This window comes from Anomaloglossus baeobatrachus, chromosome 2 (assembly GCF_048569485.1).
Source record: "Anomaloglossus baeobatrachus isolate aAnoBae1 chromosome 2, aAnoBae1.hap1, whole genome shotgun sequence".
Taxonomy (NCBI): Eukaryota; Metazoa; Chordata; class Amphibia; order Anura; family Aromobatidae; genus Anomaloglossus; species Anomaloglossus baeobatrachus.
In genome coordinates this window covers 228,386,612-228,413,049 of record NC_134354.1, presented here as the reverse complement: position 1 = coordinate 228,413,049, position 26,438 = coordinate 228,386,612, and the positions used below count along the sequence as shown (strand labels likewise).

Sequence of the window (26,438 nt, the reverse complement as noted above, 5' to 3'; positions counted from 1 at the left end):
AATAAATATATCTTTAGAAAAAGTATTTCTAAAGATTGTATATTATATGGTAATGAGCCCGGGGACTAGTCCCGAGGGCATTTCTTCCCTTAGCTAGTCAGCTCACTTTTTTTTTTATATGTTCCTGAAGTTGTTGCCTTTCACTTCATTGAAGTCTGTTGTGACTGTCTTGGGTGTTGTTAATTGTCTCTTTCTGTGTTTTTTCACAGTCATTTTTCCAAGCAGCATGGACTTTAAAGCCCGTGAATCCGCGTGGCAAACTCAATTAAACCAGGTTTTTGACACAGAGGGCGAAGTGGACAATTCAGCGGATTCAAGAAGTCACAGGGAACTTTGCAGCCAAATCAAAGTATTGTTCAACCGCAGAATGAGACTCTGGTGGAACAAGGCATTTATGCAGCGCTATGTTGATCGGGGGTTAATACCCAGAGGTCTTAGGGTACAGGTCTTTCCCTCATTTAATGTCACGGATGAGACGTTCAAAAGGGACTGGGAGGAAGCAGCTACTGCTTGCTCCAGGTCCTTTATGGGGCTTCTTATTAACAATAATGAGGCCTCTCTCCGTGCCATTGATGAAGAGATTTCTGTTCTACAAGACCGTACCACGAAGGAACTCACCCCCGCTGAGCTATCTAATTTCCACGAGACAATGAATAAGGAATTTGTCAAGTGGGAAAAGGAGTTGGTCTCTAATAAAACAAAAAAATATCAACGTGATGTTACTGATTATAAGAATCAGCAGGTGTATCGGTGGAAAGGGACAACACGTCGGAGGAGAAATTTTGTCGGACTCCCTCATTCCGTGTCAGCCTCCTCCATCTCCTCAGTGGAGGATGAAAGTTCTACATCTCAGGCCTCATCTAGACCTGTAACGAGAGGTTTTTCGGGTAAAAATAGACCCGAGAAAACATCACCAGCCCTTGGAAAATCCACCTTGGGAGCAATTCCAAAGAAGGGCAATTCCAACCAACTGGAGGTGATTAACCTATCTCAGGTCCAATTGACTACTGACCAGATTGAGGTCCTAAAACTAGGTTTAACCTTTGTACCTGATTGTAATTTTGATCTTTTTACAGTCGCTAAGGACCTGAATCTGTTCCTCAGAAAGGTGGTCCTCCATAAAATACATGCTAGAGGACCGAGCCTGAACCCTTGCACCGTCGAGAGGGAGGAGGAGGCTGTGCGGACACTTGAGGAATTGGAGGGACAGGCATCTGGTGAGTTGGATAATATTTTTCCTACACGTTTGTATCCGCGCTCCACCACGTTCCCCCCGTTTTCGCTGTGTCCTCAGGTACAAGTCTTCCATGACTTAGTTATGGGTGACCTGAGATCCCTCTCTAAGAGAACAAATAATAATAACCTTGCTGTTAAACATCAGCGAGCCCTCGAGGAACTGAGGAAACTAGAGGGAGTAATCATTAAACCAGCGGACAAGGGGGGTAACGTGGTGGTTTGGCCTTCTGCCATGTATGAGCGTGAGGTGTACAAACAATTGAGAAATACAGACTTCTACCAGATGCTCCCCTCCAATCCAACTAATGGTTTCCTGACCCAGTTGACTCTCATACTCGAGAATGCTCTTGCCTCGGGTACCATTACTAAGAAGATGTATGATGGTCTCCTTCCAGATATGCCAGTAACGCCCACGTTCTACCTTTTGCCTAAAATACATAAAAACCCTCGGGTTCCCCCTGGACGTCCGATTGTCTCTGGCATCGGAGGGCTATGCGATGCAGTATGCAAATTTATTGATTTTTATCTCCAACCTCTGGTTGAGACGCTGCCCTCCCATGTTAGAGACACTTCGGACGTCCTTAGGAGGATTAATGGCCTGACAGTTGAGCGTGGGATTTTGCTGGCGACTCTGGATGTTGAGACCTTATATACCAACATCTGTCATGAGCATGGCCTGCAGGCAGTTGAGTATTTCCTGGGTATGAGTAACTGGGCACCACCATTACAACACCTGATTCTGGAATTGTTGGAGTTCGTACTGACGCACAATGCCTTCACCTTCGGTGAGCGGTTCTTCCTCCAGCGGCGCGGCACTGCGATGGGGGCGGCGTGCGCGCCTTCGTACGCAAACCTCTTCCTGGGTTACTGGGAGAGGGAGGTTTTCGGCGACGGCGTGCCGGCTAGCTCCCATGTGCAGTGCTGGCTCCGCTTCATTGATGACATCTTTGTCATCTGGGGGGGGACCGCCCTGGAGCTTGAGGGCTTTGTGCGCCACTTGAACTCCAACTCCTATAACATCTATCTCACCTATCAGGCTGATCCGTCTAGGGTTGATTTTTTGGATATTGGTATTTCCATTAATGATCAGGGTCTTCTGACCACTGACATTTATCGGAAACCCTCCTCTGTGAATGCACTGTTACATGCATCTTCTGGCCATCCACAATCTACCATCAATGCGATCCCTACCGGGCAATTTATCCGCCTTAAACGGATTTGCTCAGAGACGGATACATTTGAGGGTCGAGCCAGTGAGATGCGTGATAGGTTCAGGGAGAGGGGCTACAGTGCCAGATCCATTAAAAAGGCCTATAGACGCGCTAAAGCAGCTTCAAGAGACCAACTACTTTTGCGTTTTAATCCTGACAAGACGAAGCCTGCTGAATCTAAGGTGCGCTTTATTTCCTCATTCAACCGCCAATGGGACCACATCCGTGGCATATTAACTAAACACTGGTCTGTTTTACAAACAGAACCAGTGCTGAAAGATATGCTTCCCGACCGACCCCTCATGACGGCACGTCGGGGCCGAAGCCTGCGCGACATGTTGGTCCAAAGCCATTATGTGGCACAAAAGAAACCACCATTCATGATGGGACGTCCTATCTGTGGATCATATCCATGTGGCTCATGCATTGCGTGTCGTCATGGGAACATCCTCAGGGCAACATCCTTTACTTCCTCGGACGGCTCCAAAACATTTGAGATCCGACAATATATTTCTTGCAGTAGCACGGGCGTAATTTATTACGCCACGTGTGCCTGTGACTTAATATATGTCGGACTCACTAGTCGTGAATTACGGGTCCGGACGAGGGAGCATATTAGAGATATCATCGCTGCCAAACAAGCGAAATCTGAGGATGTTGATTCCCTTAAGACCATCCCCCGCCATTTTAGGTTGTATCATGGGTCTGACCCCTCAAGTTTTAAGGTGAGGGGGATTGACCGTGTGCACCTTGGACTGAGGGGTGGTAACATCCATAAGGCGTTGGCACGGGTGGAATGTCGCTGGATATTTCTCCTTGACACAGTGGTCCCTCGGGGATTGAATGAGAGGCAGACCTTTATTTCCTATTTATAAATCAGTTGATCTCATCTGCGGTTGATGTGGTTCCCGTTATAGGGTGTAATTGGTTTTGGCTGCGGGTTCCCTGCACTGAATCTGCTCTGTATATAATGGTTTTTAAAAATTTTTTTAACTGGACTCCCTTTATGTCTCTTTTTCTTTACAGTTTTTTACTTTGTACCCTTGGTGCATATCTTTCTGTGTCATTAACCTGGTGGTCCGTCTGCATTGAACATGATCTGGGAAGGAATACAATATGCTCATGTCCTCCATACATACCTCCCAACTTTTAAAGAAGGAAAAGAGGGACAAAGTTTGCGGCGCGCCTAGCGCGCCGCGGCAAATTTTTAGGCCACGCCCCCTAACCACACCCATTTCAGTCACGCCCATATCCACTCCCCATCCACACCCATTCAGCACAAACACGCAGGCAGCCGGCGGGCCTCCAGCACGGACACGCAGGCAGCCGGCGGGCCTCCAGCACGGACACGCAGGCAGCCGGCGGGCCTCCAGCACGGACACGCAGGCAGCCGGCGGGCCTCCAGCACGGACACGCAGGCAGCCACAGTGAGGCGGCCGGTCGCCTTCACAGACAGGCGGCCGGCCGCCTTCACAGACAGGCGGCGGGCCGCCCGCACAGAGAGGCGGCCAGCCGCCCGCAGAGAGAGGCGGCCGGCCGCCCGCACAATGAGGCGGCGGGCCGCCCGCACAGACAGGCGGCAGGGGGGCGCCCGCACAGACAGGCGGCAGGGGGGCGCCCGCACAGACAGGCGGAAGGGGGGCGCCCGCACAGACAGGCGGCAGGGGGGGCGCCCGCACAGACAGGCGGCAGGGGGGCGCCCGCACAGACAGGCGGCAGGGGGGCGCCCGCACAGACAGGCGGCGGGGGGGCGCCCGCACAGACAGGCGGCGGGGGGGCGCCCGCACAGACAGGCGGCAGGGGGGCGCCCGCACAGACAGGCGGCGGGGGGGCGCCCGCACAGACAGGCGGCGGGGGGGCGCCCGCACAGACAGGCGGCGGGGGGGGCGCCCGCACAGACAGGCGGCAGGGGGGCGCCCGCACAGACAGGCGGCAGGGGGGCGCCCGCACAGACAGGCGGCAGGGGGGCGCCCGCACAGACAGGCGGCAGGGGGGCGCCCGCACAGACAGGCGGCAGGGGGGCGCCCGCACAGACAGGCGGCAGGGGGGCGCCCGCACAGACAGGCGGCAGGGGGGCGCCCGCACAGACAGGCGGCAGGGGGGCGCCTGCACAGACAGGCGGCAGGGGGGCGCCCGCACAGACAGGCGGCAGGGGGTGAGGGGGGAGGGAGGGAAATCAGCGCTGGGGAGATTAGTTTACTGTACCAGCAGCAGCACAGGCAGCGCTCCTCTCTATGCCACGTCTACTAGGATGGTAGGAGGGAAAAGCAGGGAGGCGGAGAGAGAGTGGGTGGGCGGAGCCCGGGAGCCGGCCGTCCCGCCCGTGGCAACGGGACAAACAACGTAAAGCGTGAAAGTCCCGCTGTATCCGGGACGGTTGGGAGGTATGCAGCATGTTAGAATGTGTACATAAGATCCCGCTGGTGGTGGCCGCAGCTTATAGGCCCCAAATCTGGTGACAGGTTCCCTTTAAAGTGAACCTGTCAGGTGCAATATGCACTCAGAGCCAGGAGCAGTTCTGGGTGTATATTGCTAATCCCTGCCTAACCGTCCCTGTATACACTAGCATAGATAAAGAGATCAAGAACAAATATTTTTAAAGATCTTATATCTTATGCTAATGAGCGCGGGGACTAGTCACAAGGGCGTTACTTCACTTGGCTAGTCGGCTCGCATAGCATGTTAGCATGTTATTACGCCCCTGTGTGAGTACTAACACGCTATATGAGCCGACTAGCCAAGTGAAGTAACGCCCTTGGGACTAGTCCCCGCGCTAATTAGCATAAGATATAAGCTCTTTAAAAATACTTTTTCTATAGATGCCTTTATCTATGCTGGTGTATACAGGGACAGTTAGGGAGGGATTAGCAATATACACCCAGAACTGCTCCTGGCTCTGAGTGCAGATTGCACCTGATAGGTTCCCTTTAAAGGGAACCTGTCACCAGAAATTTAGCAAAAAAAATAAAAGATTCCCCTCTGCAGCTCCTGGGATGAATTCTGGAAAGGTTCCTGTTGCTATTGTGCCCACTTTGAGACCTAAAAAAATACTTTATGAAGTCTTACCTTTTTGTATGCAAATCTGTTTTTATGGTCACGGGGGCGGGCTGCCTGGCGTCCGTTATTCCCCCTCCTGCCGTTGTACGCCGTCCCCCATTGCTCATTTCCATACATGAGGACGCCTTCCTCATGTAACTGTCCTCCTGAAGTTTTGTGCATGCCCAGTGCCACTCTCGCCGGACTGAGCACTGTGCAAAGTGTGAACGCTTTTGAGGTGATTGCGAAGGCGCGAGATTATGGGCTGCGCTGTGATTGTCATCAGCAGCGTCATCCAAGTACCTGCCCATAATCTCGTGCCCGCGCTTCTCACTCTGCCTCCACCGTTATGCGCAAGCACTGGCCATATGAACCACGTTACCTATTATCATGGGCGCGAGATTATGGGCGGCGCTGTGATTGTCATCAGCAAAGTCATCCAAGTACCCGCCCATAATCTCGTGCAAGCAGTAATAGGTAACATGGTTCATATGGCCAGCACTTGCGCATAACGGTGGAGTCAGAGGGAAAAGTGCGGGCACGAGATTATGGGCGGGTACTTGGTTAACGCTGCTGATGACAATCACAGCGCCGCCCATAATCTCGTGCCTGCGCAATCACCTGAAAAAGCGTTCACATGCGCAAAACTTCGGGAGGACAGTTACATGAGGAAGGCGTCCTTGTGTATGTAAATGAGCAATGGGGGACTGCGTAAAGCGGCAGGAGGGGGAATAACGGACGCCAGACAGCCCGCCCCCGTGACCATAAAAACACATTTGCATACAAAAAGGTAAGACTTCATAAAGTATTTTTGTAGGTCTCAAAGGGGGCACAATAACAACAGGAACCTTTCTAGAAGCAGCCCAGGAGCTGCAGAGGGGAATCTTTTATTTTTATTGTGAAATTTCTGCTGACATGTTCCCTTTAACTGGTAGAGGAGCCAGGATAAAGCAGAGCTGAAGCTGTTGGGAAGCTAGGACCCAGCAGCTCTGCTCCACAGGCAGGAGACCACTGATCGGTAAGCTAATAGAAGCCTGCAGATGTCACTCTGCATAGGTTATTGTCACTGCTATCTGCAGGAGATAAGTGCTGATTGCATGGTCTCCTCAGCCTCCTGATTCCCCGCGTGTCTGCAGCAGTGAGAAGCCGCACACGGGGAATCAGAGAACAGCTGCAGACAAACGCAGGCTCCGGGACTGGGGGGGTCGGCTCTGGTGCAGGGGGGGGGCTCTGCTGCAGGGGGTGATTCATACCTCAGCAGCAGTCACAGGAGTAGGTGCGCGGTCGGCTCTGTAATGAATAGTAGAAGGGAGAAACAGCGAGGCGGGGCTACAGTGGGTGGGTGGAGCCGTGACAAACAGCCTCACGGGCGGGACCCGGGATCAAAGGCTCAGAAGAGGGACTGTCCCGCTGTATCCGGGACGGTTGGGAGGTATGCTCCATATGTGAATCTTTATTAGACTCTGTTTTATTGATGAAAATGTTGTTATATCTGATATTGTATAAACAGTGTTAATGTCTTTCATGTACATCTTTTTTGGATGCTATTATGATGTAATTGTATATATTCTTGTCCCTGTACAGTGTTCTATATTATCTGTGATTCCTAATGCGATTTGCCCTTTCTTCTGCCAGGAGTAGACATGGCATTTGCAGCTTTACTTCCTGTTTGCGGCTCTGCACATGTGCAGTGTGTACGGCTCTCCCTGAAGCGTCTTCTGGGTAAAAGTGACGTCATCATAGGGTTTTCCCTAGCCCAGGTGATGCTGGAGTAGCCGCCCACGCCTGCTCAGTGTGCTTTAGCTCTGCAGCCGTGACAGGTGCTGCAAATGATTTGATATACACTAGTGTATAAATTTGTCCATTCCCCTCCTTTGTCCACGGTCCCCTGAGGAAGTCATCACGAAATACGTATTGGGACTGCTCCCCCTGTGCGTCTGCATGTGAGTTTTACATTTGGTGGATTCCTTGCCGGGCTATGTGTTTGGGTAAATGTGCCTATGATTCTTTACTTAGTACTGCTCTGTCTTTCACATTGAATCTGTTTGCTGTGAAGGCACTTACACTGGCCCTGCTGGGAATATACCCTTGTGTTTACCCTGCTAGATCCATGCAGCCTCACATGGGGATTTCTTGTTCGCTCTCATGTGTCTTTTTACCTCCTTACCTGTTATAATGTTTTATATCCCATGTAAAATTATATGCTTGACCCAATCAATTAAAGATTTTTCTATGTGCAATTTGCATTGTTGTTGGTGGTTTTTGGGCCATGGGATATAATGGTATATGAGGCAAATCCAAAGACTTCTCTCTTTTGTCGTTTTTATATGTTCCTGAAGTTGTTGCCTTTCACTTCATTGAAGTCTGTTGTGACTGTCTTGGGTGTTGTTAATTCACATAGCATGGTAGCACGCCCCTGTGGGTGTACTAACATGCTAATTAAAGTGCAGCGACACACACATACCTCACTGTTCATGGCGGCCGGCAGAGGATGGATGCGCTCTGCGCATGATCCGGAGTCCTCAGTACTTCTAGTCATGCGCACTATACCTCACTGAAGACGGGAAGCTTACACCTGTGGCCTAAGGCTGAGTTTCAGAAGAGGACCAAGTTGCTGGCAACAGGGGTCTTCAGCAGGCCCATGACTGCAATGGTAGCCATTGCTGCTATTGCCCTTGTTGATCAATTTTGGCCACAGCTGTTAGAGACAGATGCCGGCTATTTAATATAGCCGGCATCTGCCACATATGAGGAGGGCAGCTCCTGAGTCCTTTTCAAAAGTGATCACCCCTGTAATCGCGTACATGTAGAGTTAATCAACATTTTGAATATGTAGTCTACCACTGATTGTATAGTCCGTAACTGCAATACACATCTTAGAGGTCACGTTTTCATGGATTGAGGAAAATAGTTTTATTTATTTTAACTTTTAGGGACTATATGAGTCACATTTTCGAACCTTGGTTTTTCCTTTATTCTGACAAATGTATTTCTTAGAATTTACTCTTCGGTGGTTCTGATGTTTGCCAGTGATTGTTATTCAAAGTTGTGTGTCATTAAGCCCACTTCTGATACAATACGAAATCATGTTACTCATATGTTTGCCTGCATTAAACTGGCAGTGCGATGATTTCTTACATTCATTGTACAAGAAAACTATACGTCAAGCAAGTACTTGTGTGTTTCCTTAAGTGTACCTATGATTTTTCAAATCTCTATTCATCAGTTGTTTTTCTTTTTGAAGTTGTTTTTGTTTTTGTTTTAAGGGTATGCCCTCACTAACATATAACTCGGAGAAAAAAAGTGGATGCGTAATTGGACGACACTCATCTATTTGAGTGTTTAGGTATGAGAAAAAAAATCCAATACCACAATGACCATCCTAATGTATTTTATACGAATGCATTACCATTCTGCATATGACGCTGTAAGTGGACCTGTGAATGAATAATAGCTGCTGAGGAAAAAAAATGTATTGCATATGGACAACACAAGGATGAAAAGAGAGGAAAATAATCATCCTAATTTTCTGGATGAGAATGGGATCAATTTTTTTATACACTAGTGTGAACGTATCCTTAAGGTCACTTTTTCTTGTTTTGTTTTATTTTATTAGTTGCCCATTATTTTACAAAATTCTTAAAATGCTGCGTGACATCAAAAATGTTCTTTATTTTTGCTTTAAACCATTTTTGTGCCTTTTTAGCTCAAAAAGTTGCATATTCCATAAAATAACCACAAATTTGAAAAAAAAATATTGGCGTATAAATAAGAAATCAATCTGGGGAAGATCTGGAGTAAATATGCTCAAAAATTGTATTTAAAATATTTTATTTTCATTTTCATTTTGACAAAACTTTATTATTACAGCCATGTGCAGATTACATTAATTTTTTACATACAAACTTGCACTAAAACCGTATATGCATTTGTTACATATGGATTTCCTGCATCTAATGCAATTCTACTGCAAAACGCCACGCATAAAACTTAAGGGGGTTTTACACGCTGCAATATCGGTACCGATATCGCTAGCAAGTGTACCTGCCCCCGTCGGTTGTGCGTCAGGGGCAAATCGCTGCCCGTGGTGCACAACATCACTAACATCCGTCACACGGACTTACCTGCCCTGCGACGTCGCTCTGGCCGGCGATCCGCCTCCTTTCTAAGGGGGCTGGTCGTGAAGCGTCACAGCGACGTCACACGGCAGCTGTCCAATAGCAGAGGAGGGGCGGAGATGAGCGGGACGTAACATCCCTCCCACCTCCTTCCTTCCGCATTGCCGGTGGAGGCAGGTAAGGAGATGTTCGTTGCTTCTGCGGTGTCACACATAGCGATGTATGATGCCGCAGGAACGAGGAACAACATAGATACGTATGAGACAACGATTTTTGGTGTTTGGACGACCTCTCCAAAACCAACGATTTTTGTCTCTTTTGCGATTGTTTAAGGTCACTCGTACGTGTTACATGCTGCGATGTTGCTAACGACGCCGGATGTGTGTCACAAAAACTGTGCCCCCGATGATAAATCGTTAGCGATATCGCAGCGTGTAAAGGCCCTTTAGCGCATTCACATGAGAAATTGACATGTGGAGGTTTTCAAAAGGGTTCTTTTTCTCCTTATGGATAGTAACATACTTGGGCATACCAGGGTAAGGAGGCTTATGCCGGCGTCACACGGTACGATATATCGGGCGATATGTCGTCGGGGTCACGTCGTTAGTGACGCACATCCGGCATAGTTTCGTACCGTGTGACACCTCCGAACGACTGTTAACGAGCAAAAATACTCACCTTATCGTTGCTCGTTGACACATCGTTCATTTCCATAATGTCGGTCCTCCTTCTGTGCTCTGGTTGTTCATCATTCCCGTGGCAGCATACATCGCTCTGTGTGACACCCTGGGAATGATGAACTGCAGCTTACCTGCGCCCGCCGCCAATGCGGAAGGAAGGAGGTGGGCGGGATGTTACGTCCCGCTCATCTCCGCCCCTCCGCTTCTATTGGCCGGTCACTGTGTGACGTCACTGTGACGCCGAACGTCCCTCCCCTTTAACGACTTTGTGCGACACGGGCAATTAATTGCTCGTGACGCACAAACGACGGGGGCGGGTGCGATCGCTGATGCATGATAAATTGTCTCGTGTGACGCCAGCATTATAGGTCATGCAATACTCCTCTACAAAATTAAATATGCAAATTATCTTTTCAGAGAGGAAGAAGAGGAATGCTCTTTTTTCCAGCCCAGATGATTGAAAATAAATTAATTTCCCCTAGTGCAAAGGAAATCTGTAGGCCATATGTGCCATTAGTCTCTTATTCTGTCTCTGTTCACGCTGAGACTTTTTGATGATTTTTTTAAGTGTAAACTGAGAGGAAACTTAAAGTGTTTGAGGACTTTTGAGTTTATAAGGAATACTTGGAGAGTTTCAACTTTTGGATAACATTTGTGTAAATTGTAACGACACAGCTTTGTGGCTAAGGTCACATTCAGACGTGCTTCTTTTTTTTTGAGTGCAAGAAAAAAAGGACAATTTCAATGTGCTGGATACGATTTCTAGACAGTCTTTGTTTATGTGTCAGTTTTTACTTTCATTGTGGCATCAGTTTTTTTTTCCATAAAAAAAAAACCTGCAAAACATTTCCAAGCTTTTCCTACCCATTTCATTGGATCAAAAATAATAAAAATGTCCATAGATTATAACGGTTTACATATTTATCCATGAACCTAAGGGGTAATGTCTCTCCTTGTGGTGAGTTGCAAACCAGCATAAAGAGATTAGAAACCGTGCAATGTTCCTTTGGGAAATTTAATGTGGAAACTGACTCCTTAACAAAATCAGACATCTTATTTTACACTGTTGAGGAGTAAACACCCTAAAACACATATCTACATATAGAGGGTCTGGCTTGGCTTTTATCTTAAGTCAAGTGGGAAGGCTCATTAAAGGGTCAATATTGACTTTTAGGATTGCTACTTCCAATAGGTGGTACCAGAGTTGAAGTCCTCTTCCTCTCTAAAGCGACAATTTGCTATCCATGAAAAACACAGAAAACCTACGAATAAGACGGACATCTGGATAAGACCTGATTTGTCATTCTGGCAGATAATTTTAGACTACATAGACCACTAAGACCACTATAGAATAACCTGACAGTGGGCTAACTACAGTTTCCATAACTATGACATAACATAATATGTCTCTTTCCTTAGCTGCTCCATCGGTGGCTTAAGTTGGATTGAAGTAATCTTGTATCACCCATAAATCTCTGATATAGGTAAACCATTGCACATCTTTCAATATATATCCATATCTTGAACAACATTTTGAAACATTTTTGAAGTATCAATTATCTGTGACGACAGAATTAATTTTTGGTGAGTTTTTTGATGCTGCATATTTTCACTGTGCAAAAAGCACAGCAAATTTCAGTTCAAGCAAACTGGATAGGATTTATAAAAACCTCATGCTCACCGAATGTTTTTCCACAGTGTAAACTGAGTTGCGTATGGTTGTTTGGAATCCTCTATGCAAATTGTCTCTTTGGAAGGAAGAGGACTTGAACTCTAGTGCCACCTATTGGAGGCAGGAATTCTAAAAGTCAATATCAACTCTTTAACGAGTCTTGCCACATCACTTAGGATAAAAGGCAAACCAGAAACTCAGTCTACAAATACGTGTTCCAGAGTGCAGCCCCCTACTCAGTGCATAGCACGAGACCTGATTTGGCTACAGCCATGGCGAAAGTGTCCATGACTGTATATGAGACAGCTCTGACTGAGGTCTAAGGGGTAATGTTTCTCTATGGAAAGTGACATGTTTGGCATGCTAGGGTAAGCAGGCTTATAGGCATACCTCCCAACCGTCCCGGATACAGCGGGACTGTACCGGATTTCAGTGGGTGTCCCGGTGTCACGATCATGAGGCTTTTGTCCCGTGGCACCGCCCACCCTCTCTCTCCCCGTCTGACTTTCTCCCCCTCCTAATGCACATGAGCAGAGCAGAGCCGAGCGCTGCTTCACTGCTCTGGCTCTGTGCTGCCGCTGTCATGGGTGGGCGGCAGCAGTACTCTGGCTGCCGGCACTTTAACTCGGCACCTGCAGCTCAGCGTGCACTCACTGCTCACTGCTGGGCTGTTTGTGTACGGAAGTGCATCTGTGGGTGGAGCTACCGAGCAACATGCTGAGCTCTGTCCACAGATAAAGAGACTGCAGGAAGAGGAGCTGAACACCAAGGAACGCTATATGTGACCCCCCCCCACCTACCCAAAGCTGTATGCCCCAACCCCCTCCTCACCAGAGCTATATGCCTCCAGTCACCCCCCTCACTACATCTGTATGGCCCCCTCACCAAATTTGTATGCCCCCCCACCAGATCTATATACCCCCCAGCACCCCCCAGCTCCAGATATGTATCCCCCAGCCCCCTCACCAGATCTGTATGCCATAGCAGCCCTCTCCTCACCAGAGCTATATGCCTCCAGCCACCCCCCTCACCAGATTTGTATGCCCCCCAGCCGACATTTTGGAAAGGGGCACTTTGTGGGACTATTTTGGAGAGGAGCAGTGTGTGGGGGGATATTTTGTGCAGGAAGCAATTAACAACCCCTTCTGATTCCACTTGTTTCCCCAGACATTATTAAATAAAAGGGGCCAGGATGAGGGACATAATTACTATATGGGGCCAGAATGAGGGACATACATTATTAGTTTATGGTGGCACGTGGGGCATAATTACTGTAGGGGCAAGTTAGGGGACAATATTACTGATGAAATATAAGTTAATTTTGAGGATACTGTCTCCAATGGGGAAACAAGAGTCTGACGTGGTGTAGAAATTGGGGAAATAGTGAGGAATGTGCTCTGGGAGTGATCGGCTATAGGTGACTTATTTTCTGCAGAGTCACGTCATGGCAGGAAGAAGTGATGACGGTCAGCGCCGGATGAAGAGAAAAAGCGAAGATGAATAAAGTCAGCTAGAGACGTCACTGGTAAGTCAGTCACGGTATTTCTCCCTTGTATGTGGTTGTATTCGGTCACTATGTGGTCTGTTCACGGTGTGGTGGTATTTCTCCCTTGTATGTGGCTGTATTTGTTCACTGTTTGGTGGTAATATGTTGTCTGGTCGCGGTATTTCCCCCTTGTATATGGTATTATTGATTTTGGTATAGTGGATTGTGTTGTGTATGGAGGTCACTTTTTCTCTCTATAAGGGGGAGATTTTTTCCAGTAGAAATTAAATACTTAAACATTTAACCCTTCCCCTCCCTGTCCTGCCCTGTCCTGTGACTATTACACTGCAGTAAATATGCACTTACAGAGATTCTCCAGTGAAAACAAGTAATCACCTTTACTAAGGCCACGTTCACACGCTGAGTATTCAGTGAGTTTTTTTTACCTCAGTATTTGAAGCCAAAACCAGGAGCAGTAAAATCAGAGAAAAAGTGTGTGAACGGGGCCTAAAGATAAGTGATAACTTATTCATCAGTGGGGTCCGATTGCTGGGACCTGCACCGATCGTGCAACTTTTATCCCCCATTACACTGGAGCTCGTGTCCGACTCGACCCCTGATCCATTCATTCCCTCAGTGGCTGCGAGCGCTGCGCTTGTTATTATCCGGCTGCTCCACAGAGAATGAATGGAGTTGCGATCACACATCCCACCCCACAGAGGATGAATGGAGCTGCGGTCACACACCTCACCCCACAGAGGATGAATGGAGCTGCGGTCACACACCTCACCCCACAGAGGATGAATGGAGCTGCGGTCACACACTTCACCCCACAGAGGATGAATGGAGCTGCTGTCACACACCCCACCTGCTGCTGCAAAAAGTTCCCCAATCTTCCGATCGGTGCAGTTTCCACTGGTCTGGTTCCACTGATCAATAAGTTATCACCAACCTACGCTGTGGATCAGTGATAACTTGTTTTCACCAAAGACCCCATTACTGCAAACGACTATAATTGTACATCCCAGTTATGGTGCACAATATAGATGTGCAGGAGCTGCCTGTGTATACAGTCAAAGCAACACAATAATGGGGATAACGCTAATGGGTGTTTATATTTAGCTGTAGGGTGGGCCCCTGGAGTCAATTCTCCTCCTGGTGGGCCCCAGACACCCCAGTCCGCCCCTGTCGCAGCGTGTAAAGCCCCTTTAGAGTCAGTAGTTTTGGTGTGCAGCATTACCCTCCATACACTCTTCCATCTGGAGACTGGTGAATATTTGTCTTCTGTTTCCACCGTCACACATTACATAATTATCAGTAATGATCGGCCCCGGTGTCTGTACTGGATGTGACCAGTCATTCTGTGGGGACAGAGGCCTATAAAAGCCGCACTATAGTTTCCAAAATAATGTTACATGTTGGATAAACCCTTCATTAGTCATGTGTATTCTGACAACAATGCTCTATAGACCGATCAGGCTTTTTTTTTTACATATACAGTATTTATACTGAGGACCCTCCTGTACTATCACCACATATAGGCTATGTGCGCACGCTGCGTTTTTTTCTGACCACAAAGATGCAGCGTTTCAGGCCCCAAAAAAAAACACACAAAATTGCATCCACCAGAAAAAAACGCATCAAACAAACCGCATGTGTTTTTGCTGCATTTTTGTCCGATGTATTCAATAGGTGAAAAATGCAGAGAAAAAGGCAAAAAGAATTGACATGCTGCAGTGGTCACCACAAAGACGCAGCCAAAAAGCTGCAATGTGCGGACAGCCAAAATAAAATCTCATAGACTTTGCTGTGGAAGGAAATTCATGCAGCTTTGAGACCCTGATGAGTAATTACATATAGCCTAAGATAATGACACTGAGGGTACAGGATAATAACACTGACACTGGGGATACAGGATAATGACACTGACACTGGGGATACAGGATAATGACACTGACACTGGGGGTACAGGATAATGACACTGACACTGGGGGTACAGGATAATGACACTGGGGGTACAGGAGAATGACACTGGGGGTACAGGAGAATGACACTGACACTGGGGATACAGAATGACGCTGACACTGGGGATACAGAATAATGACGCTGACACTGGGGATACAGAATAATGACGCTGACACTCGGGATACAGAATAATGACGCTGACACTCGGGGTACAGGATAATGACGCTGACACTCGGGGTACAGGATAATGACGCTGACACTGGGGGTAGAGAATAATGATGTTGACACTGGGGGTACAGGATAATAACACTGACACTGGGGGTACAGGATAATGACAGTGACACTGGGGGTACAGGATAATGACAGTGACACTGGGGGTACAGGATAATGACAGTGACACTGGGGGTACAGGATAATGACACTGACATTGGGGGTACAGGATAATGACAGTGACACTGGGGGTACACAATAATGACACTGACACTGTAGGTACAGTATAATGACGCTGACAGGACGGGATAATGACACTGACACTGGGAGGACGGGATAATGACACTGGGTACAGGATAATAATATTGACACTGGTGGTACAGGATACTGACACTGGGGATACAGAATAATGACACTAGGGTTACATGATACTGACGCTTGATACTCGGTGCAGGATAAAACACTTGGGGTACAGGATAATTACTCTGGACACTCGGTTCTTTTCCTCAGCACCCAGCTTTTCTATATTCTGATAGCCATCTTTTGTCTTTAGCACCCAGCTTTCCCATTATATCAGAGAATGGGAAAGCTGGGAGCTGGGGAGCTGAGGACAAGACGGATATCAGAACATAGAAAGGCTGGGTGACGAGTAAGAGAGCCTCTTTCTCTCAGCTCAGCACCCAGCTTTCCCAATCCCATCCCATGCTCTGACTGCTGCTATCCCTCTTTCCCTAATCCTTACTGATATATGATTACTGTGTGGACTTCACTCATGTCATACAGCAGGGACTGGTGCACACACCCAGCACCCCAAAATCACACACACCCTGCACCCCCAAATCACGCACACCCAGCACCCCAAAATCACGCACACCCTGCACCCCCAAATCACACACACCACGCACCCCAATGTCCTGCATATCTCATACAGACTGGCTGTACCCCAAATTACTCCTCTCAAACACACTGAAACCCCATGTTCTATACAAATAGTATACCTTAACACCCCTGTGTCACAGCCTGGACCCCTGATATGCCACTCACACCCCCCCCATATCTCTCACCAGGCACATCTTCCTCGGTCACATCTTCCTCGGTATTTCCTGCCCGGCTTCTCCCACACGGTCACATGGGAATGACATCACCGCAGGTCCTCACTGCTCCACCACTGAATGCAATGCATCCTTTTCGCTGAAGCCGCTTCTGCTCTGCCCCTGCCGCGCTGCAGCTCATAAGCTCCGGGTGCCTCCAGGTCAGGAGCGCCCCTCCCCCCCCCTCCCGCACGCCAGACCAACGCTATGTGTTTTTATATATATATATATATATATATATATATATATATATATATATATATATATATATATATATATACATACTTACACGTTTTTCCAAGCATGGCGTTAAGAGTGTGGAAGGTTTGAGGGGTGGAGCCTGGGCGGAGTCTCAAGGGGGCCCAAAAATGTTGCCAGTATGGGGCCCTGAAATTCCTAGAGGCGGCCCTGCTGCACAATTTGAGGTGTGCGCAGGACCTGCAGACTTCGCCTCTCATACTCAGATGTACGCATGTCTTTGAGGTGCACAAACAGAACAGTGCAGCGCCAGGACTGAGGCAGAGGAGCTCCTCAGCCCCGCATCGACTTCCGTCATCCCCAGGGCCACACGGAAGAAAAGGACGAGCAGGCACCGGGTAAGTGCTCCTAAGGAGCCCAACATGACATGGAGAATCATTTTAGATGCAGGGACCATCGTGGGGAGGAGCGGTGTTACTTTACAAAGGACATTATCTGAGAGTGGGGGACATTATGGAGAAATTTAATTGGGACATGATAGGGCAATGGGGGACATGATAGGGCATACCTCCCAACTTTTAAAGAAGGGAAAGAAGGAGAAAGTTTGCGTCGCGTGGAGCGGCAAATTTTTAGGCCACGCCTCTTACCACACCCAGTCAGCAATGACAAACATTGTTTTAGAAACAATTAAAAAAAATACATAGATGTATTTCTAAGTAGTAAATTAAAATATAAATGCAAACTTGGCCGTGTTACTTTTAAACTAGAATATTTTAAACCACAAAATTCTGTTTTAAAGCAGATCTGTCCCCTAAATCTGCCCCATGTACAAAACTGCAGACTTCATGACAGATCCGCTCTATTAGATAAAATATCTGTAATAATACTGTGCTTTAATGGGAGGAATTAGTGAATACAGGCAACTTACTGTTCTGATTGTTCCAATTGTGGAGACACGGGGGTCAGTGGGTGCTCTCGTCCGCTGCTCCGGCTGCCTTTAGAAAGACAGCAAGGCTCAGGGCTCATCCCAACTGAACGCCTGACATCCTTAATCCCTCCCTCTTCTCCTCAGCTGTGATCTGACGGCAGGATCAGATCACAGTGTAATGGCTCACGCTCACAGCACAGCAGGAGCCGAGGGTCATTAGCATATCGCATCACATGTGATATGCCAGTGTGACCTCAGCTTGGTATGTGCGCACGTTGCGTTCTGTGCAGTGCAGAAGAGAACACACCCTCTGGCAGACTGGACAAATGTAAACACTGCGTTTGTAAAAAAAAAAAAAAATGCACCCAAAACATTTTGGATGCATTTTCCATGCGTTTTACATGCGTTTTGGATGCATTTTTGACAGTGCGTTTCCCTGTCAATTCAGCTCTGCTACATGCCCGCTGACAGCAGACACAGACAGAGTTGCGCGATGAGATTGAACTCAGATAAACTTCACCCGACTTCATTGTCATCCCGCGGCTCTGTCTGTGTGTCGCGTCCTGGTTAGCGGTCACACTTGAAGGACGCATCGGTGACCACAAATCCCGAGTGACAGAAGTGTCAAAATGCTGTGGAGAGAAAAGCGCACATAGGGTCTTATCTGGCAAACAATGCAGGCTTAGAAAATGAAAACAGGTGCTCACCTATGGAAGTTGTGACAGGCACAACTCCTATGTATGCAGAAAATGGTCAAGCAGCAGCCCCGATAATGCAACAGGGAATCATGAATGGATAAGAGTCTGGTTTAACACTGCGCTAAAACCATGAAGCCAAACGATGTGATGAATTCTTTGCTATATTTTCTTTATTTAGGCCAAGTCTACGCGTTTCAAAGGCATGTCCGCCTTCTTCATCAGGACAAAGGAAAAAACAGCTGTTTTTTCCTTTGTCCTGATGAAGAAGGCAGACATGCCTTTGAAACGCGTAGACTTGGCCTAAATAAAGAAAATATAGCAAAGAATTCATCACATCGTTTGGCTTCATGGTTTTAGCGCAGTGTTAAACCCGACTTTCTTATCCATTCATGATTCCCTGAGTGACTGAAGTGAGCAGCGCCATCAGCGGTGCTGTTACTCAGGTTACCCGCGGCCAGCTGGAGTCCTCCACCTGAGACCGCAACTCACCTGTGATGTCATCGCTGATCGCGCAGGTCACTTCAGTCACTCGGGCGACTTGCTGTCACAGTTGGAGGATCCAGTGGTGGCCGCGGGTAACCTGAGTGATGTCATCGCTGATCGTGTGGCTCACTTCAGTTGCTGCGTGGAGCTGACAGAGAGCAATTGTAGTCTGTGGCCGCTCCTGTCAGCTTCATGTAGTGAAGCTGGATGCGTCGCGGGACCTCATGTGGATTACATCGGACCTGGAGGGGTATTTGGGGGCTTAATAAAATGGTAAAAGAGGGTTTTTTTGTCTTTTATTCCAAATAAAGGATTTTTGGGTGTATGTGTTTATTTTCTTTAACCTACAGATTAATCATGGAAGGTATCTCGGAGAGACGCCTGCCATGATTAACCTAGGACTTAGTGTCAGCTATGGGCTGCCATTTACTCCTTATTACCCCGATTGCCACCGCACCAGGGCAATTCAGGATGAGCCGGGAAGAGTCCCAGGACTGTCGCATCTAATGGATGTGGCAATTCCGGGCGGCTGCTGGCTGATAATGTTAGGCTGGGGGGCTCCCCATAACGTGAAGCTCTCATCCTGAGAATACCAGCCTTCAGCCATGTGGCTTTACCCTGGCTGGTATCAAAATTGGGGGGGACTGTTTTTTTAAATTATTTATCTATTTTACTGCACGATATAGACCCGCTCACTGGCGCCTGTGATTGGTTGCAGTGAGACAGCTGTCACTTAGTGTGGGGGTGTGTCTAACTGCAACCAATCTTAGGCGCCGGTGGGCGGGGAAAGCAGGGAATATGAGATGGAATAATGAGTGGCCGGCATTTTCAAAAGAGAAAAAGCCGCCGGAGCAGTGTGACAGCCGTGCAGCGACAGAGAGAGAGACCGACCGACGGACAGAGAGTGACAGACAGAGCGACCAACTGACAGAGAAAGAGTTTATTGAAACAGCAGAAAAAGTCTTTAAATTTGCCTTATATTACATCATATACCATGGCCCAAGAACCACCAACACCAAAGTAAGTTGCACATAGAAAAACTTTAATTGGTTGGGTCAAGCATATATTACATGGGATATAAAAATTGTGACAAGTAAGAAGGTTAAATGACACATAAGAGCGAATAAAGAACCCCATGTGGGGCTGCATGGATCAAATTAGGTGCACACAGGGGGTGTACTCCCAGCAGGGCCAGTGTAGGTGCCTTTTACAAAACGCAGGTTCACCTAATCAAGAACTCTAGGCACATTACAGATAAATGAACAGGAATATATTCCCAGCAGAGCCAGTGTAAGTGCCTATACAGAAGATAAATTCACAGTCAGTGACAGAATAACACTTTAGTAAATGACAATAAGCATGTTACCCACACACATCATCCGGTGAACAGGGATGTGTTCCCAGCAAGGTCAGTGTAAATGCCATTGCAATAAACAGGTTCACAGTGAGTGATAGAGTAACATTCAAGTATATGAACATAGGCACATTGCCCAGGCATCTAGTCCAATGGACAGGGATATATTCCCAGCAGGGCCAGTGTACGTGCCTATATCATAAACAGGTTCACAGCAAATGACAGGGTAACACTTTAGTGAATGACAATAGGCACATTACACAAACACATGGTCCAACGGACTGGGAAGTATTCCCAGCAAAACCAATGTAAGTGCCTTTCCAAGTTCACAGTAATGACAGGATAACACTTAGTACATAATCATCGGCACATTACCCAGACACATAGCCCGGTGGACATTCCACCAATTATAGCACTCACATGCAGTCACACAAGGGGGAAAAAAAAGTCCCAATACGTATTTCGTGGTGACTTCCTCAGGGGACCATGGACAAAAGGAGGGAAATGGTTGCATTTATACACTAGTGTGTATTAGATCATTTGCAGCACCTGTCGCGGCTACAGAGCACTAAGGCACGCTGAGCAGGCGTGGGCGGCTACTCCAGCATCACCTGGGCCAGGGAAAACCCCTTTGATGACGTCAATATTACCCAGGGGAAGCTTCAAGGAGAGCCACACACACTGCACATGTGCAGAGCCGCAAACAAGAAGTGAAGCTGCAAATGCCATGTCTACTCCTGGCAAAAGAAAGGGCAAATCGCATTGGGAATTGTGTCGCCCTGGGCAAGCCAGGGGACACAGGTCACAACACCACCACACCCCACACTCCAGGTAGGCACATCACAGCTAACCACAAATCCTTGTTGCCTTCCTCCAGAGGTTGATGATGCACACCAGGGGGTGGGCCAGGCGGTTGGCTCCGCCCACCAAGGAGCTCACAACACTGGAGGCAGGAAGAGACCAGGCAGTCTAGTCAGGGAGGAGGAAGTGGAAGGAGTGGGAGAGTAGCCCAGGCAGGGCTTGAGTGCAGAGAGCTCAGGGACGAGCTTGAGTGAACAGCAGAAAGCCCAGGCAGGGCAAGTGTGAGGAGCTAAGTGAAAGTGAAGGAAGGAAAGCAGTAAAGGAGGAAAAGCAAGTAAAGTGACAGAAGAGAAAGCCTGAGAGCCCAGCTTTGTGTAGGGCCAGAACAGCAAGGTCAGCAACGGCGGTGACTGTCCGGAGTGGGACAGTTCGGAAGTTCCTGGAAGGACCCCGTTGGCTGTGTGCCCGGTGGTCTGGAGCAGTGTTCCGAAGGACAGTCAGCACCAGGGCAGGGGCCTCTCGGACCCCGGCAAGGCTAGGAGTCGCCAGATTTGCCAAATCCGTCAGTGACGGGGACGCAGCTCCCCCAACAACCAAGTCCCGAGTGAAGGCAACAGCCCGACCATTACCGGGGAGACACCGCCACCGCCAGGGCACCAGTTTCCCCAGGGCCAGCGCCTGCGGGCAAAGTGTAGAGCTCCTCCGGCCCAGATTGCAGCCGGGGAGCGGGTAACCGGAGGGAATCCACCGCTACCATCAGTCAACATAGGTGCAAGGAAGAGAGACATCACCGTCACCTATCGGGAGTGCAGGTGCAGCCGTCTGTGGGACCGTCCTACCAGCCGTTGGTTTACCGTACAAACTGTGTCCGTGTGTCAGGCTGAGTGAGTACCATAGTGCCGCAAGGCACAGCGCTGCCCCCGCGTCCCTGCGCCCTCCAGGCCCTACACCTTACATAGCATCACCGGGCCCCGGGATCACCAACCCCTACCCACGGAGGGGCAACACAACACCTGGCTGCTCCGCATCACCATCCCCGGGAGCCCCGTACAGAGCAGCGGTGGTGAAATCACCACAACCGTGGGTGGCGTCACGAACTATAACAATCCCCACACCCAACAAACACCCCCTTTCACTCACGGGCGAGGAGTGTCGCTCGAGAAACCCCGGGATCCGGCCCACAGCTCGAGCCACCAGGAGCAGCTGCCGGACCCGAGCAGAAGGGGTGAGCGCGGTGTGCTGACACCCTCCTCCCCGCCCGCGACAGAATCATACAAAGTGCATAGCACTATAGAGGGATAAGAATACATATAATTACATCATAATTACATCCAGTACTGTATACATAGAGAGTAAGGACATTATTCATGCATATAACAACATATTAAACAGTAAGACGCAGTCCAGTAAACAATCTCATATAGACGATCAGGATGTACTGTATTCCTTCCCAGCTCATTCTCCAATGCAGGCAGACCACCAGGTTAGTGACACAGAGAAATATTGCACCAAGAGCACAAACGTAGACAACTGTAGAAAAATGAGGACACACAAAGAATCCAGTTAAAAAAATATATAAAAACCATTATGTACAAAGCAGATTCAATCACAGGGGATCCGCAACCAAACAAATATTGCCCGTAATGAGGTATATGTCAACCGCAGACGAGACCTACTGGATTATAAATAGGAACTAAAGGTCTGCCTCTCATTCAATCCTCGAGGGGCCACTGTGTCGAGGAGAAATATCCAACGACATTCAACCCGTGCCAACACCTTATGAATATTACCACCCCTCAATCCAAGGTGTACACGGTCAATCCCCCTCACCTTAAAGCTTGAGGGGTCAGACCCGTGATCCACCCTAAAATGGCGGGGGATGGTCTTCAGGGAATCAACATCCTCAGGTTTCGCTTTTTTAGCCGCGATGATGTCCCTAGTATGCTCCCTCGTCCGGACCCGCAATTCACGACTAGTGAGTCCGACATATATTAAGTCGCAAGCGCACGTAGCGTAATAAATTACGCCCGTGCTACTGCAAGAAATATATTGCCGGATCTCGAATGTTTTGGAGCCGTCCGAGGAGGCAAAGGATGTTGCCCTGATGATGTTACCGTGACGGCACACAATGCATGAGCCACATGGAAATGATCCACAGATAGAACGTCCCATCATAAATGGTGGTTTCTTTTGTGCCACATAGTGGCTGTGGACCAACATATCACGTAGGCTCCGGCCCCGACGTGCCGTCATAAGGGGTCGGTCTGGAAGCATATCTTTCAGCACAGGTTCCGTTTGTAAGACAGACCAGTGCTTAGTTAATATGCCACGAATATTGACTGCATGTGAGTGCTATAATTGGTGGAATGTCCACCGGGCTATGTGTCTGGGTAATGTGCCGATGATTATGTACTAAGTGTTATCCTGTCATTACTGTGAACTTGGAAAGGCACTTACATTGGTTTTGCTGGGAATACTTCCCAGTCCGTTGGACCATGTGTTTGTGTAATGTGCCTATTGTCATTCACTAAAGTGTTACCCTGTCATTTGCTGTGAACCTGTTTATGATATAAGCACGTACACTGGCCCTGCTGGGAATATATCCCTGTCCATTGGACTAGATGCCTGGGCAATGTGCCTATGTTCATATACTTGAATGTTACTCTATCACTCACTGTGAACCTGTTTATTGCAATGGCATTTACACTGACCTTGCTGGGAACACATCCCTGTTCACCGGATGATGTGTGTGGGTAACATGCTTATTGTCATTTACTAAAGTGTTATTCTGTCACTGACTGTGAATTTATCTTCTGTATAGGCACTTACACTGGCTCTGCTGGGAATATATTCCTGTTCATTTATCTGTAATGTGCCTAGAGTTCTTGATTAGGTGAACCTGCGTTTTGTAAAAGGCACCTACACTGGCCCTGCTGGGAGTACACCCCTTGTGTGCACCTAATTTGATCCATGCAGCCCCACATGGGGTTCTTTATTCGCTCTTATGTGTCATTTAACCTTCTTACTTGTCACAATTTTTATATCCCATGTAATATATGCTTGACCCAACCAATTAAAGTTTTTCTATGTGCAACTTACTTTGGTGTTGGTGGTTCTTGGGCCATGGGATATGATGTAATATAAGGCAAATTTAAAGACTTTTTTTTTCTGCTGTTTCAATATGTTCCTGAAGTTGTTGCCTTTTACCTTATATAAGTCTGCTTTAACTGTCCTGGCTGTTGCTAATTGACAGAGAAAGAGACTGACATCGACAGAGAGAGACTGAAAAGACCTGCATTTTGTTTGTCAGAAAAGCATGCAGAACGCAACAAAAATGCAGTCCAAGTGCATTTTGGTTGCGTTTTGACCCATATCATTGATTTCAATGGGTGGAGAACACAGCTACAACGCACAAAAGAAGTGACATGCTGCTTTTTTTTCCACAGCGATTTTTGGCATCCAAAACGTTGCAGTTACAAATGCAGCGTGCGCATTGAATTTTCGGACTTCTCATAGACTTTGCTGGGGAAGCAGAACACATGCAATTTGGCACTGAAATGCTGCAGTTCAAAACGCAGCGTTAACATGGGGAAAAAACGCAAAGTGCGCACTTAGTTGTAGTTCGCCGATGCATCGCGACGAGGAAGGAATCCTCGCGGCGAACTACAAGACCCAGGAGGCCGGCGATGGAACAGAAGGTAAGGTGAGCATAATATGTGTACCTTCCGTTCCATCGCCGACCTCCTGGGTCCTGTAGTTCGCCGCTCAAGGCTGTGTATCGGTAACCATCGGAGATGAAGCAGGAACTTCCGCTGTCAGACGCTACTCAAAGGCAGCGCGCTGACCAATCAGAGGCTCCTGTCTTTGACGTCAACGCTCTGGGTGCGGACGTTCCTCCCTCGTCGTCATGGTTACCTGATACACAGCCCATGCTAGCGAACAGCAAGTCCCAGCAGGCTGGCGATGGAACGGAAGGTAAGGTGAGCATATAATATGTGCGTGTACATGTGTTTGTGTGTGTTTGTGTGTGTTTGTGTGAGTTTGCGCATGTGTGGAATGGCACAACAGGGGACCAGGATGGGACATTTAACAAGTTGTGGAACGAATTGTCTGCATTGCAATGATTTCCTATACATACACATTACTGGGTCCTGTGGAGCCTACATACTGACAGTGGTGGCCTGTGGGGCATACATACTGGCCCTGGGGATGCTTAGCGCACAGGCTGGCAGCGGTGGAACACGCTGAGGGCACAAGCTGGCAGCACTGAAGGGTGCTTAAGGCATAAGCTGGCAGCACTGCGGGGGAGCGCTGAGGGCACAAGCTGGCAGCACTGCAGGGGGGCACTGGGGTCACATGCTGGCAGAACTGCGGGGAGCACTGAGGGCACAGGCTGGTGTGGTGCTGGGTGGCGCGAAGGGCACAGGCTGGCGGGGCGCTGAGGGCACAGGCTGGGGGGCACTGAGGGCACAAGCTGGCAGCACTGGGGGGCACTGAGGACACAGGCTGGTGGGGCGCTGAGGGCACAGATTGGCAGCACTGGGGAGGGGCACTGAGGGCACAGGCTGGCGGGGTGCTGAGGGCACAGGCTGGCGTGGTGCTGGGGGGTGCTGAGGGCATAGGCTGGCGTGGTGCTGATGGCACAAGGTAGCGTGGTGCTGGGGGGCACTGAGGGCACAGGCTGGCATCGTGCTGGAGGGCGCTGAGGGAACAGGCTGGCGTGGTGCTGGAGGGCGCTGAGGGCACAGGCTGGCATGGTGCTGGGGGGCGCTGAGGGCACAGGTTGGCAGCATTGCAGCACCAGAGCCTGAGAGCTCCTCTGGCTGCTTTCTCTGAGTCCCGTTTGTCTGCTTTTTCTATTGCAGGCACAGGGGGGACCTGAGAAGACAATTGCTGGACTCTCCCCTGCTCCCCCCTCATGCAGGCACACTGCTCTCCCCTCCTGCAAGCACACTGCTCTCCCCTCCTGCAGGCACACTGCTCTCCCCTCCTGCAGGCACACTGCTCTCCCCTCCTGCAGGCACACTGCTCTCCCCTCCTGCAGGCACATTGCTCCCCCCTCCTGCAGACACATTGCTCCCCCCTCCTGCAGGCACACTGCTCCCCCCTCCTGCAGGCACACTGCTCTCCCCTCCTGTACTCACTCTGCTCTCCCCTCCTGCACTCACACTGCTTTCCCCTCCTGTACTCACACTGCTCTCCCCTCCTGTACTCACTCTCACTTATTAAGGGGGCGGGTCGTGCGGCGTCATAGCGACGTCACACGGCAGG

The 26,438-nt window shown here is 48.8% G+C and overlaps 1 protein-coding gene across 2 annotated transcripts; it reads left to right on the top strand.

Annotated features, from left to right (window-relative positions):
* The first annotated feature begins 211 nt into the window (after positions 1-211).
* Positions 212-3,562, top strand: LOC142289740 (uncharacterized). Of its 2 annotated transcripts, XR_012750144.1 has the most exons (3): positions 890-976; positions 1,077-1,217; positions 3,474-3,562. XR_012750144.1 is itself a non-coding variant. In XM_075333663.1 (2 exons), exons 1-2 carry the CDS (start codon positions 227-229, stop codon positions 3,515-3,517), a joined length of 1,035 nt encoding a protein of 344 aa, XP_075189778.1. In that variant the 5' UTR covers positions 212-226; the 3' UTR covers positions 3,518-3,562. The 2 variants fall into 2 exon arrangements, 1 of the variants encoding a protein (XP_075189778.1); XM_075333663.1 differs by having other exon boundaries at positions 212-1,217.
* The last annotated feature ends 22,876 nt before the right edge of the window (positions 3,563-26,438 follow it).